Source organism: Blennius ocellaris (assembly GCF_963422515.1).
Source record: "Blennius ocellaris genome assembly, chromosome: 6".
NCBI lineage: Eukaryota > Metazoa > Chordata > Actinopteri > Blenniiformes > Blenniidae > Blennius > Blennius ocellaris.
This window is the reverse complement of record NC_137655.1, coordinates 24,669,004-24,682,901: the sequence shown is the minus strand read 5'-3', so window position 1 is coordinate 24,682,901 and position 13,898 is coordinate 24,669,004. Positions and strand designations below refer to the sequence as shown.

At 42.3% G+C, this 13,898-nt stretch overlaps 1 protein-coding gene across 2 annotated transcripts in view; it reads left to right on the top strand.

Annotated features, from left to right (window-relative positions):
* Positions 1 to 13,898, top strand: part of uxs1 (UDP-glucuronate decarboxylase 1) — a 70,222-nt gene that overhangs the window by 31,700 nt on the left and 24,624 nt on the right. For both annotated transcript variants that reach the window (XM_080497580.1, XM_080497581.1), the window contains exons 8-11: positions 889 to 948; positions 1,411 to 1,532; positions 9,405 to 9,524; positions 10,611 to 10,654. In XM_080497580.1, the coding sequence (XP_080353706.1) occupies positions 889 to 948; positions 1,411 to 1,532; positions 9,405 to 9,524; positions 10,611 to 10,654 (346 nt within the window). The remainder of the gene's footprint in view (positions 1 to 888; positions 949 to 1,410; positions 1,533 to 9,404; positions 9,525 to 10,610; positions 10,655 to 13,898) is intronic.

Here is a 13,898-nt window from a genome sequence, read left to right as displayed (position 1 = left end):
GATGCCCCTGATTAATTTTTTATACAACTAGTTTTTCTGCTTTCTATTGGCTCTGTCCTGCCTTCTTTGTGTTGCTGTCTTCAAATTCCAAGTCTGTCTTCCTTTTCACATTTCTGCTTTTGAACACAGAACTGAAAATAATCACAATCTGTTATTGATTCCATATCACACAGTCCAACAGTTTTTTAAAGTTGTGTTAATGTAGTGTTGTCATTAAATTCTCAACCTTCAACCATCTGCTTGCTGCTTGAGTCCTGCAAAATGTATTACACTTAAAATGAAACTCAAGCGTTCCTGTAATTCTGTGTGTTAGTGAGAGAAACCTCCTCTTGCTTCCCGCTCGGTGTTTATTAAGCCTTTACATGCAAAGTAAGTGTTTAAATTCTATTAAATCTATCAAATCCAGGTATTGGATTGCTGTTCATGAAGCGCCTGCAGCTTATATCCTCTCCCCTCCACTGCTGCTGGTTTCTCCCATTAACAATATGCTGCTCTTTCCACTGAGGTCCCGTCGTGTTTACAAAAGAATAATACAGCCCATTGTTGGCAAACTCATGGTTATCGGTCGGAAAACATGTACTTGCTTCTGCAAATCAATCCCAAAAGACCTGATGCCGTGACCATGTGCAGATAGTGCATCGGTCTGGAACAAATGTTTATTATAGATCTGAGGAGATTGAAAGCATCGCCACAAAAGCACCAGCAGATTTTCTAACGCCATGTGTCGTTATCACAAACAATTTTTTTAATAGATTGTGTTGTGTTGGCGGCGCTCCATTTAATGTTATCTTGCTTTTGCACAAACACGCATTTCTGCTCGATGTCAGTGTTGAGAGTTTCTTTCATTATAGCAAAGTGGATTTCTTAGTGTTTGGTTGGGTGTTGCAGGTTTGGCCAAACGTGTCGGTGCAAGACTTCTGTTGGCTTCTACTTCTGAGGTTTATGGAGGTAAGGACGGTTTGTGCCACTCTGTCGAGCATCATTTGAATAGCTGAACTGTGAAATGCTTGGACACTGGCAAACTTTCTCAACATCTTTAATAAATGCCTCAATGTTCTCTGCATGCCATGCAAGAAGTGGCGATCTTATCTTATCTTATCTTATCTTATGCCATGCAAGAAGTGGATGCAGGTTTTGGGGTGCTGCCGCAGCAAATCCCACAATCCACAGAAATGCCACATCTGCCAATTTCCCCCGATGCCTGTTTCACACGGTGGCCGTTGTAATGTTTATGACTCGAGCAGCATTTGTCACCGCTCAGAATCTTCTCTTTATACAACGGGGCCTAATCAGACAGAAATAATTGAGTCAGAAACGAATATCAGCAGACTATCAGAAGCTTCTCCGGTGTGTTTCATCTTGAGGCGTTTCATCTGCTGAGCACGTAAACAAAGCCGTTCTTTGTTTCAGACCCAGAAGTTCACCCCCAAAATGAGGAGTACTGGGGTCACGTCAACCCCATCGGTCCTCGGGCGTGTTACGACGAGGGGAAGCGCGTTGCAGAGACCATGTGCTACGCCTACATGAAACAGGTATTGTTGTTCTAAATGTGTTGCACATGTTGGTGGAAATGCATGGCTTTCTTCATGATAGTTGGTTAATTATAGGTGTGAATACTCCTGAAATATTTGAATTCAGCTGTAAAAATGTCTCCATTAGTTAAGTTTTCATCTTTTCAAGTGGCCTTAGCGGAACAGTAGTTTTTTTTTCCCAGAGAAGAAATAGGACTGTAACTTATACAACTTAATAAAGTCGCAGTGACAAAAGATTATTTTCGCTTCCCGTCTCTATACTGACAAGACTATTCACTGCAGTTGGCAAGAAAGGGGCACTTGTTGCACTGTCTTTGATTGTGACATGAACTGTGTGGTCAGGTGTGGTGCGGTGAGTGGATCACAGAGCGCTGCTGTTGCAGTCGTACGTCTGGGCTCAGTGTTCTACAAGCTGCCCAACAGTTTCACAGAGAATAGTCTGAGGCAGGGGCGAATAGCCTTATCGGTTTCTGATGTTGGAAATAAAAAAGTAACCTTCATTTTTTTTTTAAAGAAGAAGAATCCAGGTATTGTAGCCAAGGTGTGAGCAGACCAGACCAGATGTCGGTTCAGAACAGGAACCCTGAGGAAACCGTTCACACAGGCTCACCAACACTGAAATACATTGAGTGTAAACAACATGGAATGTGACTCCATTCTGTCCCATATCAATAGTTCATTGTGACACTTTGAGCCTTTCGGATCATTAGAGCATTGTTTATATTGTGAGCGGTGTTTCTGTCCCAGACGACCTTCCAGTGACTTCTCTCAGCAGGATCACATGCCACAAAGCTCAAATCGTCTCTAGCGGCTTCTTTGTACGGTTTAAATTGCCCCTCAGAGTAACCTGATTTCAACCCAGTAATAAAGTACCTTTGGGGTATAGTTGAAAGTGATATTTCCATCATGGATGTTCTGTGTCAACTGTGTGATGCTCTCATGCCAATACGAATAAAAATGTATGTGGTATGAATCCAGCATCTGGTTGAAACTATGACGTGAAGAGTTAGGGCTCATCTGAAGCAAAAGAAGGTCCTAAAGTCACTTTAAATGTTCCTAAAATGAAGCGTCGGTCCTTGGTTTGCTTCTTTAAGAAACACATTGTTGTACTGAAGTGCGCCGCAGTGGGTGAATCGACTGTCACTCCTCAGCCCAAACCTCAGTCTGCAGCTGTACAGTTCAATCCATGCTACTCTCAAACCCAAGGACCAGACTCAGAATGAAAAACCTCTGACATTTGGTTTTGACCCAGTGATTTGTCACTCGTAATTTGAACATGAAGTAATGATGTGTTTGTGCTGAGTGAATTCACGTGTTGTCAAAACGTTCTAATTGGAGAAGTATGAAAGTTTCTCAGTACTTCATAAATCCTTTCAAAGACTGGAAACTGTGGCCACCTGGATGAAGCAATGAATGAATCAACAAATCGTAGATCAGGAAAAAAAAACAGGAATGATTAGACATGGCTGCTCAATTTGTCAAATTTTAATCGTGATTATGATTTTGGCTCCAGACGATCTCAAAATCCATAGAATGGAGGAAGAACGACTGTGTGGTGCTTTCCGGTGCAGCCTCCACTGTGAGGCTCTCTCCACTGTGAGGCTCTCTCCACTGTGAGGCTCCCTCCACTGTGAGGTAGCCTCCACTGTGAGGCTCCCTCCACTGTGAGGCTCCCTCCAAAGACAGGAAATGACAATTTAACTGCTCTGCAGCTCGTAGACGTGAGCTACATCGCGCTACGCTGCTACTTTTAAATTCCACCAAACGTCCTGAATGTATGGTTTCCTGCGTGTGCTGGCTGTTGCCATACCTGCCGTACACTAACTATACTGACGATGATAATAATGGCGTGTTACACCACTGGTTTAGGTCACGTGTCATTTTAAATCTAAGTCATGCTAACGGTGGCTACGAGCATTAAAACCCTGGAGGCTCAACTTTCTCAGTACTTAACGTAAATAACTTTGTATATGTGATGGTGGAACAGTTTGTAAGAAGTCCAGCAAGAGAGAAACCCTCCATGCAGCAGCTAAAGCACTGCCATGAAGTAGAAAACGTGTTTTTCTCAGCTTGTGAAGGTTTTGGAGACGCGTGTTTCTCACAGGCCAAAGTACCAACATGTCATGTAAAGCAACATGATGCATTACTGTAGTTTATATTAGCATCTGAAGTGGTTTATTTCTTGTTTTCAAAACATTGAGTGCAGTACAGCAGCTTATTTTTTACTCCTACATTACAAGATATTTTTATATATTTAACAGAAGTCTTTTTTTAAACATGTTCAATGAATGCCGTTCTAAATTCAAAGACATAATTGTGTAATCGTGATTTCAATATTGCACTAAATCATCACAACCATGATTTTGTTTCCATAATGGAGCCGCCCTAGGATTAGATCAAGCTTTGTGATGTTGCCCAACATCAAATGATTATTGGTGCATTACCAAACACACCACTTCAGTCCATTCCATAACTTTTAAACTCGGTGTCACTCGTCAACAAGCCAACTTTAAATTGTTAACATTGATTTGATACAATCAATGCATTAGAATGGCCTAAAGTATTGTACGATGCAGTGCAGTGCAGCCTCTGGTGGGCCAGCAGCCGTCTGCTCTGCTGGTGCTTCTTCTTTCATGGTGTTCCAGGTGGGAGTTCTGGCTCCTGGTTCTTTCAGCAGCAGATTGTCTCTGATGCTTCCAGGCACTGGTTTTAGAGCCGGCCTTCTGAGGAAGTATACAAAACGAAAAGGTAAAAAGAAGAGGTATTAGCCAACATGACTGAAAATAAATTGGTTGTAATGGAAACATTATCCTTCTAAGTAGTGTGGAAATGGAAGCAAAAAAGAAGCATGACAGTTTCAATGACGCGCAGAAATAACTCTGCACTGCACCTTATCACCATGCCAATCTGAGACAGATTCCTGTTGATTTACCACAATCTATTTTTGCGTTTTCATTTTTCTCCCCAACATGACGACACTCTCCCTCCTCGTCTCTCTGAACTCGTGTTTTTTATTTCTATACATTTCTTTCAGCCAAGGTAGAGTGATCGTCATATAATCAGTTCTCTCTTTTCGCCCCTTTGTTATATCTATAATTGGTCCTGTTATATAACGATATGAATTCAGTGACATGTTTCTGTATATGGATGTGCGTATGTCTGCATTTTGCTGCATAACGTCATGCCCTAACATTTTAAATAATCACAGTACAAGTATATTATTGTGTAACCTTTCTCACAATTGCATCAGGAGTTTCTGTATTACAGGTGTGTTTCAGAGGTAAATCTGGTATCATGTAAACAAATGTTGTATTGAGTCTGGAAACCTTCAGCAAAGCTCTTCACAGTTTCATTTCTTAAGGCTCTTTGATTTTGACTTGATTGACAGGAGCCTTTGATGAGCAGATATGAGTGACTTCTCTTGCCTTTCCTTCAGGCAGGTGATATTTATTTATCTGCCTCGTCTCCTGCTCCTCCTCAGGAGCTCATTATCTTTTTCACACTTGCACAGAGAATTCTTAGAAATTGGTGGCTTTCAGAGTCAAACTGTCAATCGCTCGTGTGCGTGGAAGAGAATATCAAACTTTACATCTGTTGCCGAGTCATGTAATCGAAATTCATTAACATTTAAAAGTTAGACGTTTCGAAAGTGTTACACAACTGCCTCTAACTCGGAAAAGAAACATTATAGGGGAAAAAATAACTTCTAAATGCCACATGACAAGAAGCTATTAAACAAAGAATATAGGCAAAGCCGGACAAAAGCACAAGGTTTCATGCCAGTACATACCGACAGGACGGCTCCTGGTTCTCCTCATCATGTCCATCCTCATACTGACTTCTTCTTTTCAACCTATCTACACACTAAAATGACAACACAAGACTCAGCATTTGTCCCTTCTGGGTGTCGTCTGAAAATGAAGACATGAAATGGCAAAAGTGGCCGTTGAGCCTGAATGTTGGATCGACACAGAGCAGACTTGGCCTGTGTGTCACACCTGCTGATTTTCTGAGCTCAACAGTTGTGGAGTCCTGCTTGAGTGAATCAAATGCTCAACCTGCGCCATTCAGATTGATCGTCGTGGTTGCATGGCTCTTTTGATGGCTTGAAAGCTGAGCTGTTAAGGCTACGTCTGTTCAGTGGACGTCTGGGTTTGTCAGGAGGATCTTTAGGCTGACGGCAACATGAAGGTGCTGTGGGCTGTAGGTGCTGTGGTTTGGTAGATCGCCGTCACACTGGCTTCTTCTTAAAGTAGAAGTAGATGCCTCAAGCACGTGCAACACATCACATTTAATCAGAATCAGCTTTATTTGTCATAGCACAGGGGAGTACAACGAAAATTGGGGGGGTCGTCATGGCAGTCTATCTGTGTGTGTGTCCATGTTGATCTCCCAGGGGAAAAAACTGTTTGTCAGCCTGCTGGTGTGGGACAACAGGTCAAACGGGGTGGGCGGTGATGGACCTGACTCTCCTGAGGCAGCAAGGTGAGGAGACGTGTTCAAGGCATGGAAATGATCTCTCAAATACACGCAATCCTCTTAAATTATAATTGTTTCATTTTATTTCTGAGAACATTAGATGCGAGAAATTAGCTGTGCAGTGGAAAAGTTAAAATGCCGCTTCACAGACGCGTGGCCTGCTGTGAGGGGGCGTGGCCTGCGGTGAGGGGGCGTGGCCTGCAAGTTCAACAGCTTCTCCTCGGGAGTATGAACTGTCCTGCCGAACAAAATACATTTGGGGCAGCTGGCTGACGTCACAGCCCAACTTCCTTCTTGTTCTTCTGGCTTCCAAAAAGGAGCATGCAGGCTTTACGCCAGCCTTTTGTCCCACAATATACTCAGGTCCTATACTTAACCTTGGTCTTGTTCTAATAGTAGGGCTACGATCACAGCTTAACAGTATAATATGTGTAAAACACGTCAGTGTGGCATATTCTAATGTGCTTTGTGGAAACAAAAAACTTGCCAATAACTTGTTTATTTTCAGGTTTAAGACTCTTGTTACTGACACTGATCTATTGTTTTATATGTTAAAGTGTCACACAAATGTGAGTATTCAGAGAAAATGGCATTGTGACTAGTGGTTGCTGTTTATGTAGATATAATTCCATTATACTTTGATTTGGAGTATGAAGATTCTCCTGTATTTAGTCTGCACATTTCCTCTCTGAATGGAGTTAAACATGTTGTTGTCCTCCACCAGACGCTTCAGCGGTCAAAGAAATGCCAAATGTTCTGGGACAGTGAAGGAAAGTCAAAAGACAAACATCAAAATATATTTGATATTTTCCTTGTGAGCAGGGATGGAGAGGAATATCTTCTGTCTCATTCTATATTCAAATCCAGATGTTGAGGAATAGAAACCCTCAGTACAGTTAAGTACAATGTAGATGTGTGTTGTGGTTCACCGTTGTGCTTACCGGAGCCCGCAGGGTCATTTTAGCGACGTGTCCACTGCAGCACTCCGGCCATGTTTAGCCATCAGTGCCAAACACAGGGTTCACCTGTTATGGCAAACAGTCACAGCCTGTTCAATTGCCCTTAGACTTTGAAATTAGGGTTGCATCTTAAGCCTTTGAAATATCTCCTCATATCAGTAGGTTTCACTCTTGAGCTTTACAAAGGTTATTCATAACTGAAAGTGAAACATGCTGCGTTTTGAGTGACAGGCTAATCCGTCCTCGTGGCCGCAGGTAGACCCTGAACACATAATGAGCTGCAATGGGAAATGACATATGGATGAAATATGGGCGAGTCATAGAAAGACAGCAGGTGTTGTCAATAAAGCAACTTTGTGCAAAAGGCAAGGTTCCTTAACCAGAAAACACTCACCACTTTACCGGCTTAGTCTCCTACTGAACTGCAGAAAACACAATAAATAAATGTGTTTGCTGTCTAATTTGGCAGCAGTATAGAAAGTTCTTAAGTTGCCGCTTGCTGTTAAGCTCTATTTTCTTTTTCTTACATGGCAATGCTGCTCAGTCATTAATTTAGTTTAATTAATCTATGTGTAGGTACACGACATGCAGGATGAAAATGACCAAATGAAATGAGGCTGTTCTCCAATGTATTCCTAATAAGTAGCATGAGAGGCACAAGGGATGTACGGATACATTAAAATATCTAAGCCTCAGCTAAACACAAAGGTCTGTAGATTACCACAGACTGTCATTTATATCTGATGTCTGTGGACATGCTCGTCTTGCTGGACCCCTTCATCATGCTGTCCCCGTTGTGTCCTTGTTCTTTACCGTACTGAATATATTTGCGGGTCGTATCTATTGAATTTCATGTTCCACTTTTTTCTGGAGAACAATCTACATAATTTTCATGTTTTTATTCATGTTTTATGACAAAAAGTGGGTCTATAGGACTAGAAATAGTATGTAATGATGCATGAGGCTGACTTAAAAAGGCCACGGATTTAAAAAAAGGAAGAGAAGTTGATATCTGTAATTTACTATCCATCATGGAGGTGGCCTCCTTTCCTCTTTGCTGACAAGAGGAAGTGAAGGCGTTCATTTGAGCAGCAGGATACTGCCAATTTTGCCTGTACCTCACTGATGCTAATTCTGATTCAGAATGATAATTGGGTAAACAGATGCCCTCAACATCAGCTTGTTTATGCATGAAATGGTTTCCAGGCAAAGCAGCACGTGACAGAATTACTGCTGACACGGCGTAGACTAGTTACTATTCAGCCATAGAGCAACAGGCAAGTGGTCTGTAAAGTAGGCCAGAGTTAACACCAATGACAAATTGCTATAATTTGTCTTGAGCTATTATAGGGAAGCCTACAAATCAAAGAAAGGCAGAATCTGGTGCAAAGTGAGCATGTATGCATTTCTGAAATGGCACGCACATGCATGTTTTCCTTACAACAATCATGAAAAGCCCATGGAAGCATCTGGAAAGATTGGTGCCGGCAGAGCATCCACGTGTAAGAAATGGTTCAAGCATGAAACTTAACAGTGCTATATTTCATTTATTTATAATTTAATCAGGAGAAAGAAGCACATTGAGGTCAAGATGTTTTACCTGACCAAGAATTTCGCAGCACATGTCACATCATCAGACTTAAAACCAACACGTTTAACAGTGGACAATAGTTATAATGTTTAAATGCAGATTACTGGCGTGTTTGGCCGCTTTCCCAGAAATGAAGATAAAATTGCACAGTTCTAAGAAAATGCATTCTTCACTAGATGAATATCTGTGTTCTCAATATATAAGGCCGCTTAGATCAACAAAAGCACATGAGGTCTGGCTGACGCAGGCTCTCGTCATATCCCACGTTGCTTCTTTTCCTTGCATCCTCATTCACCTATCGATGAAAGATTTGAGGTCGCCCATCAGAAACGGTCACCCTGCTGCACAATATCCTTCACCTTCGATTCCGCCTGAGAGTTTATATCCCCGGCACACAGAACAAAGTGTCTCCTACCTTTTTGAATTCTATTTTGCACACACCCTCCTCATCACGCCCACCATGACGGAGCCCAAAGCCACGGCCTCTGTTTTCTACCCGGGTGGAACCATGTGCTCTGCTGAGCCACATCCTCTCTGTCTTCAAGCAAACACTAACGATGGCTCTCTGGTGAACTCCTTTGCAAATGATTATGGCATGTGGGCGAAAGCACCCTTGAAACAGCACTTCTTCTACTTGGGTTTTGTTTGTTGCTTCACTGCTTTTGACACCCATTAGGCTCAACCTCTGCCTTGTGGCACCGAGTCTGTTGTCTTCTGAGTCTTTGTCGTTTTTCCACATACACGGCAGCACCTTAAAAGCATCTCTTCCATCAACGTGTGAAGCCACAGCAACCACGCTCATTAACCCCGGAGTGACTCACCTGCTCTTTGCCCTGCTTCCAGGAGGGCGTGGAAGTGAGAGTGGCGAGGATCTTCAACACGTTTGGCTCACGGATGCACATGAATGACGGCCGTGTTGTCAGCAACTTCATCCTCCAGGCACTACAAGGAGAACCTCTCACTGTAAGCATGCGAAGCATTTTACTTTGAGTATTCAATGATGGCTTTTTGAGGTACTTGAGACAAAACTCGCCATGAAGTTGTTCACTGAGTGTTTTGCTGGTGGAATGCACTCAGATGATGCTTGATGAGACTTGATGCCTTTGTGGAGCATCTTCAAGCATTTAAAGGCTTGTTTCTCTCGTATCCATTTTTATAAAGCACCAAGGCACTCAAATCTTCAATGAAATGTAGTTAATATGAGACTATCATCTAACTCGGCCTGTTGGGGGATAGGAACAAGAGAAGAGACCAGGATAGATGAACCTGTTAATTTAGTGCAGGTCAAAGACATTATAAACAAGATGTAGTGGAAAGAAAGCAAAGGAAGAACGACATGCAATTTGAATCAGTAATTGCAGGTGGAGATGCTCCTGAGCTTGTTAAACGCCCCAGGGGAATAACAGTAGTAGTTTCCTCCTCCTCTTCCACCATTTCTCTTATTCCCTTTTAATCTTTCCCACCGCTCCCGGTGGTACTGCAACATTTGGTGCTTATACATAATGATTCAGGAGATTTATTAAAATGATAACGTGTAGAACAAAGTGGATAGAGCTGAGGGAAAAAAACCTTTCAGCAGTCGAAACCAAAAGCAGCCTATGTAAGAAAATGACCAAGACTAAACTGAACCTCACCTGCAGGTAACCATCATCAAGCTCAATAATCTTTGATCAGGTCGGACTGAGAAACAATGAGTCAAAGTACTCATATGAGAGAATATCCTATTGGGCATTGTAGTGTAGCCAAACCAAACAAAAGTGCATTTATTATTGTATATATTGTATAAAGCAGTATTTCAGGTATTTGACAATTCGTCAGTATTTGTATTGGACATGCAGAAGACACCGGGGAATGATAAACAGGGGTCTCGGCTGCTGAGAGCTTGTTTTTAAGCCATGCCTTCACTCCAAGCACCCCTCTGTCATGAATGCTGAGTATAAAGCTACTGTTTTAAACATGATAACACAAATTCACCTTGACCTTGACATTTTGTAGTGCCTCCACGTTTACCATGCAGGAAGGATAATACATTTCCTGTTTCTCTTGAAGGTTTATGGAACCGGTTCCCAAACAAGAGCCTTCCAGTATGTAAGGTAAGAAAGTTTGAGCCATTTCAATTTAATTCCTAAAGTGTTTCTCTTTGAAGATGAATGATGCTTCATTGAAAATAGATTTGATTTTAATTTGAAGTGTCACAAAGGGTTGATGGTGATTTGCACATCTCTGCTATGCACACTTGTTTTTCACATTATTGTAAAACAACTTTATATTGCATCATGAATAAAAATGCCCCTGAACAGCTTCTTTATCAGTTTTCACTTATAATCGGATAAGATAAAGGACTGATCACATGGTGTTCTCACACACAGTGATCGTAAAGAAGGTGGGACAGTCGGTCATTACTGATAAAAAAGCCCTTGGTCCAGTTAATGTCCTCTTAAAACCGGCCTCATGTCTGAATTCTTCATTTATCACTCGGGCTGGACGTTAAGGCTTGTCTGAACGTCTTGGGCTCGTAAAAGCTTCGCTCTGGCAACTGAACCATCTACCCTCCTTGCCCAAACAGGCTCTTGGGTTTTTGCGATGTTTTGAGGTTTTAGATCCATGAAGCCTCGTCTGCTTCACTGTTGCTGAAAGTGTTGCTCTGCTGCTCTGCTGGCGGCAAACTGTGGACTGGATTTCCTGGAGGGAGGCGGGTCTCAATGAGACCTGGAGGAACGAGTCAGGAAATCCAGTCCACAGTTTGCAGCCAGCTGGCAGGCTAGGGAAGTAGCACTGTGTTATCCTACTGTTCATGACCACATGTTGCTGTTTGGACGTATTTCAGGCTCAAAACAGCACAAAGCCTCAGAAACATGATGTTAGTAAAGCCGTTGTACAGCGAGGCGCTGCTCTGGAGCCAGACGTCACCGTTTTAAAACTCCAGCTGACGGAGGAGAAGCTCTGACATCAGAACAATGAGCAGCAGCGCCCCCAGGCTGTAGCAGGAGATTCACTCCTCCGTGAAGCTGCGTCCTCCTCCACGCTAAACTCCCTGGAAATAGTCCCAGTCATTGTGTGTTAGTGAGGAAACTCTGTTTGTGCTGCTTGATGAAGAATTTCTCAGGAATTCATAAAGTGATTGTGAGGTTTTAAACATAGAACTAGTTTATTAGAGACCACGACGTCACTCAGACCCTCACATTGTCCACATGGTTTATAGAACTAGCTTATTAGAGACCCACATTGTCCACATGGTTTATAGAACTAGCTTATTAGAGACCCACATTGTCCACATGGTTTATAGAACTAGTTTATTAGAGACCATGACGTCACTCAGACCCTCACATTGTCCACATGGTTTATAGAACTAGTTTATTAGAGACCATGACGTCACTCAGACCCTCACATTGTCTAAATTTAACTAAAATACTTTGTCCTGCTTCCTTTTCTCACCTTCTACTGACCTCAAGTTGTCTTTTGACATGCAAACATTCATACATCTCATACTTTACTGTAGAGAAGTTTATTACTGCCTCATATAAAAAACTAAATGTCATCAATGTTTACTTCGATCCAGTAAAATGTGCTTGGGTCCAGTATGAACTGCATGAATACTGGACCAGTGTCCAGTAAAACGTTTTGGCATTTCGTGATCCCTGCACACATCCAGTCTCCCTTAAATTGTATTTAAATCAATTCTTAAAATTCATTAGGAAAAAACGACACACACAGACCTCTGACCCTTTTTCGTACCACAACTTCCTGTCATGAGAGTAAACGTGAGATTTTGTCTGGTGTGGATGTTGGGAGCAATCGTCAGTGATGGCGGCCCCACAGCAGGCGAAGACCTTGATTTGAAGTGGTGTTCAGGGCGGGAGCACAACGTCAAGCAGCACAATCAAAATCTCCTGTTTTTAGGCACAAGCCCATCTGGGCAATTCCAGTTTGAACAAGGAGCCCAAATAAGAAAAACGAGGTAGAAAAATGTTCCTTCTCCAGATTTTCAGGCAAGTTTCAACTGAGGTCCAACACCAATAAGCACATTTTGATGAGATCACATACAATGGCTGATGACTCCTTTAAGTAACCAAAAGATTGTATTCATTTTTTTTTTTTTAACAACACAAAGTTTTAACTGCCTAAAATAATATAAGGGCATCGTATTCCTATTGTGTGAAGAAAACCTGATGCTCAGGGATATTGACATTCTAATTACCATTGTCAAATGATAATCTAAATGCTCGCCAACAGCCTGTGAAATGTACAAGAGAGTTAAGATGGTGGCAGAACACCCAGCAGTCCTGACAACAAAGACGTTCTGCAAAGAGACGGCAGTCCTGACACAACGTGTTCGGGGACGAGTCAAAACGTAACACAAGTCCCACCAGAGCACCGATGTGATTGTTGGACTCAGATGTCAACATTCACATTTCTAAAAATAGATGGTGCCAACAGCGCTACTGCACCAGTGTTTGTTCTGACTGAATGAAGCCTGGCAAGTGTGAGTACACTCCAACACGGTCAACAGTAAACTAATCGATATTTGCATGGGGGTTTATTGTGGCCTGCGGCAGACAGGTGTTGTTAGTTGTTAGTTGTTGGGTTTACGCAGATTAAAGCTTGCTGATTGTTCAAAAAGAATGCATCAGTCTTTGTCCAGAGGAATGTCAACGTCATGAGAAAGAGAAATGGATGATTCAGTGCAGTCAAACCTCCTTGAGCCCTTTGTATTCCCTTAAAATGTTCTGCGCTCATCTTAAGTTGGTTCCGTCAACAAACTCTCTGAAGCCACTCAATGTCCTCATCGCTGAAACACAATGAGTCTTCCTCTCCTTCATCATAGCTGCTTTTTCTGTGGAATTGTTGATACTCAGTTGTTAAAATGACAGTGCTGAAAATAGCTTGCTTCCTCTGTCATGCTCGTTCATGCATTTCATTTTTTTCTGTGCGACATAGCAAGTTTTTTAAAGTAATGAACCAGAATAATCCCGTACTTACAACCAAAGTAGTGATTATCGTCAGTTCATTGTGGTGGGATGACTGGGGAACCTTAGCTTTCAGTAGTAAAAGATGAAACGAATATGACTCCTATGAAATGTTTCATAAACATGCAAGTAAAGAATAAGTTAGAAGTGTGCACACCATAACCTAAAAGGAAGTTGTACAGATCCGTCCGTGGATGCTCTGGGACACATCATCAGTTTCCTCAATCCATTGGCTGTTTCGGCTCACACAACATCAGACGCCCTCCTTCAGGCGACCCGGCAGCATCGGCCACTTCTCAGAGCTTTTGATCCGGCTCAGACTCAGGTCCTGGAGGTGCGGCAGCCCTGCATGTGTGGCTGGTCGTCTGGC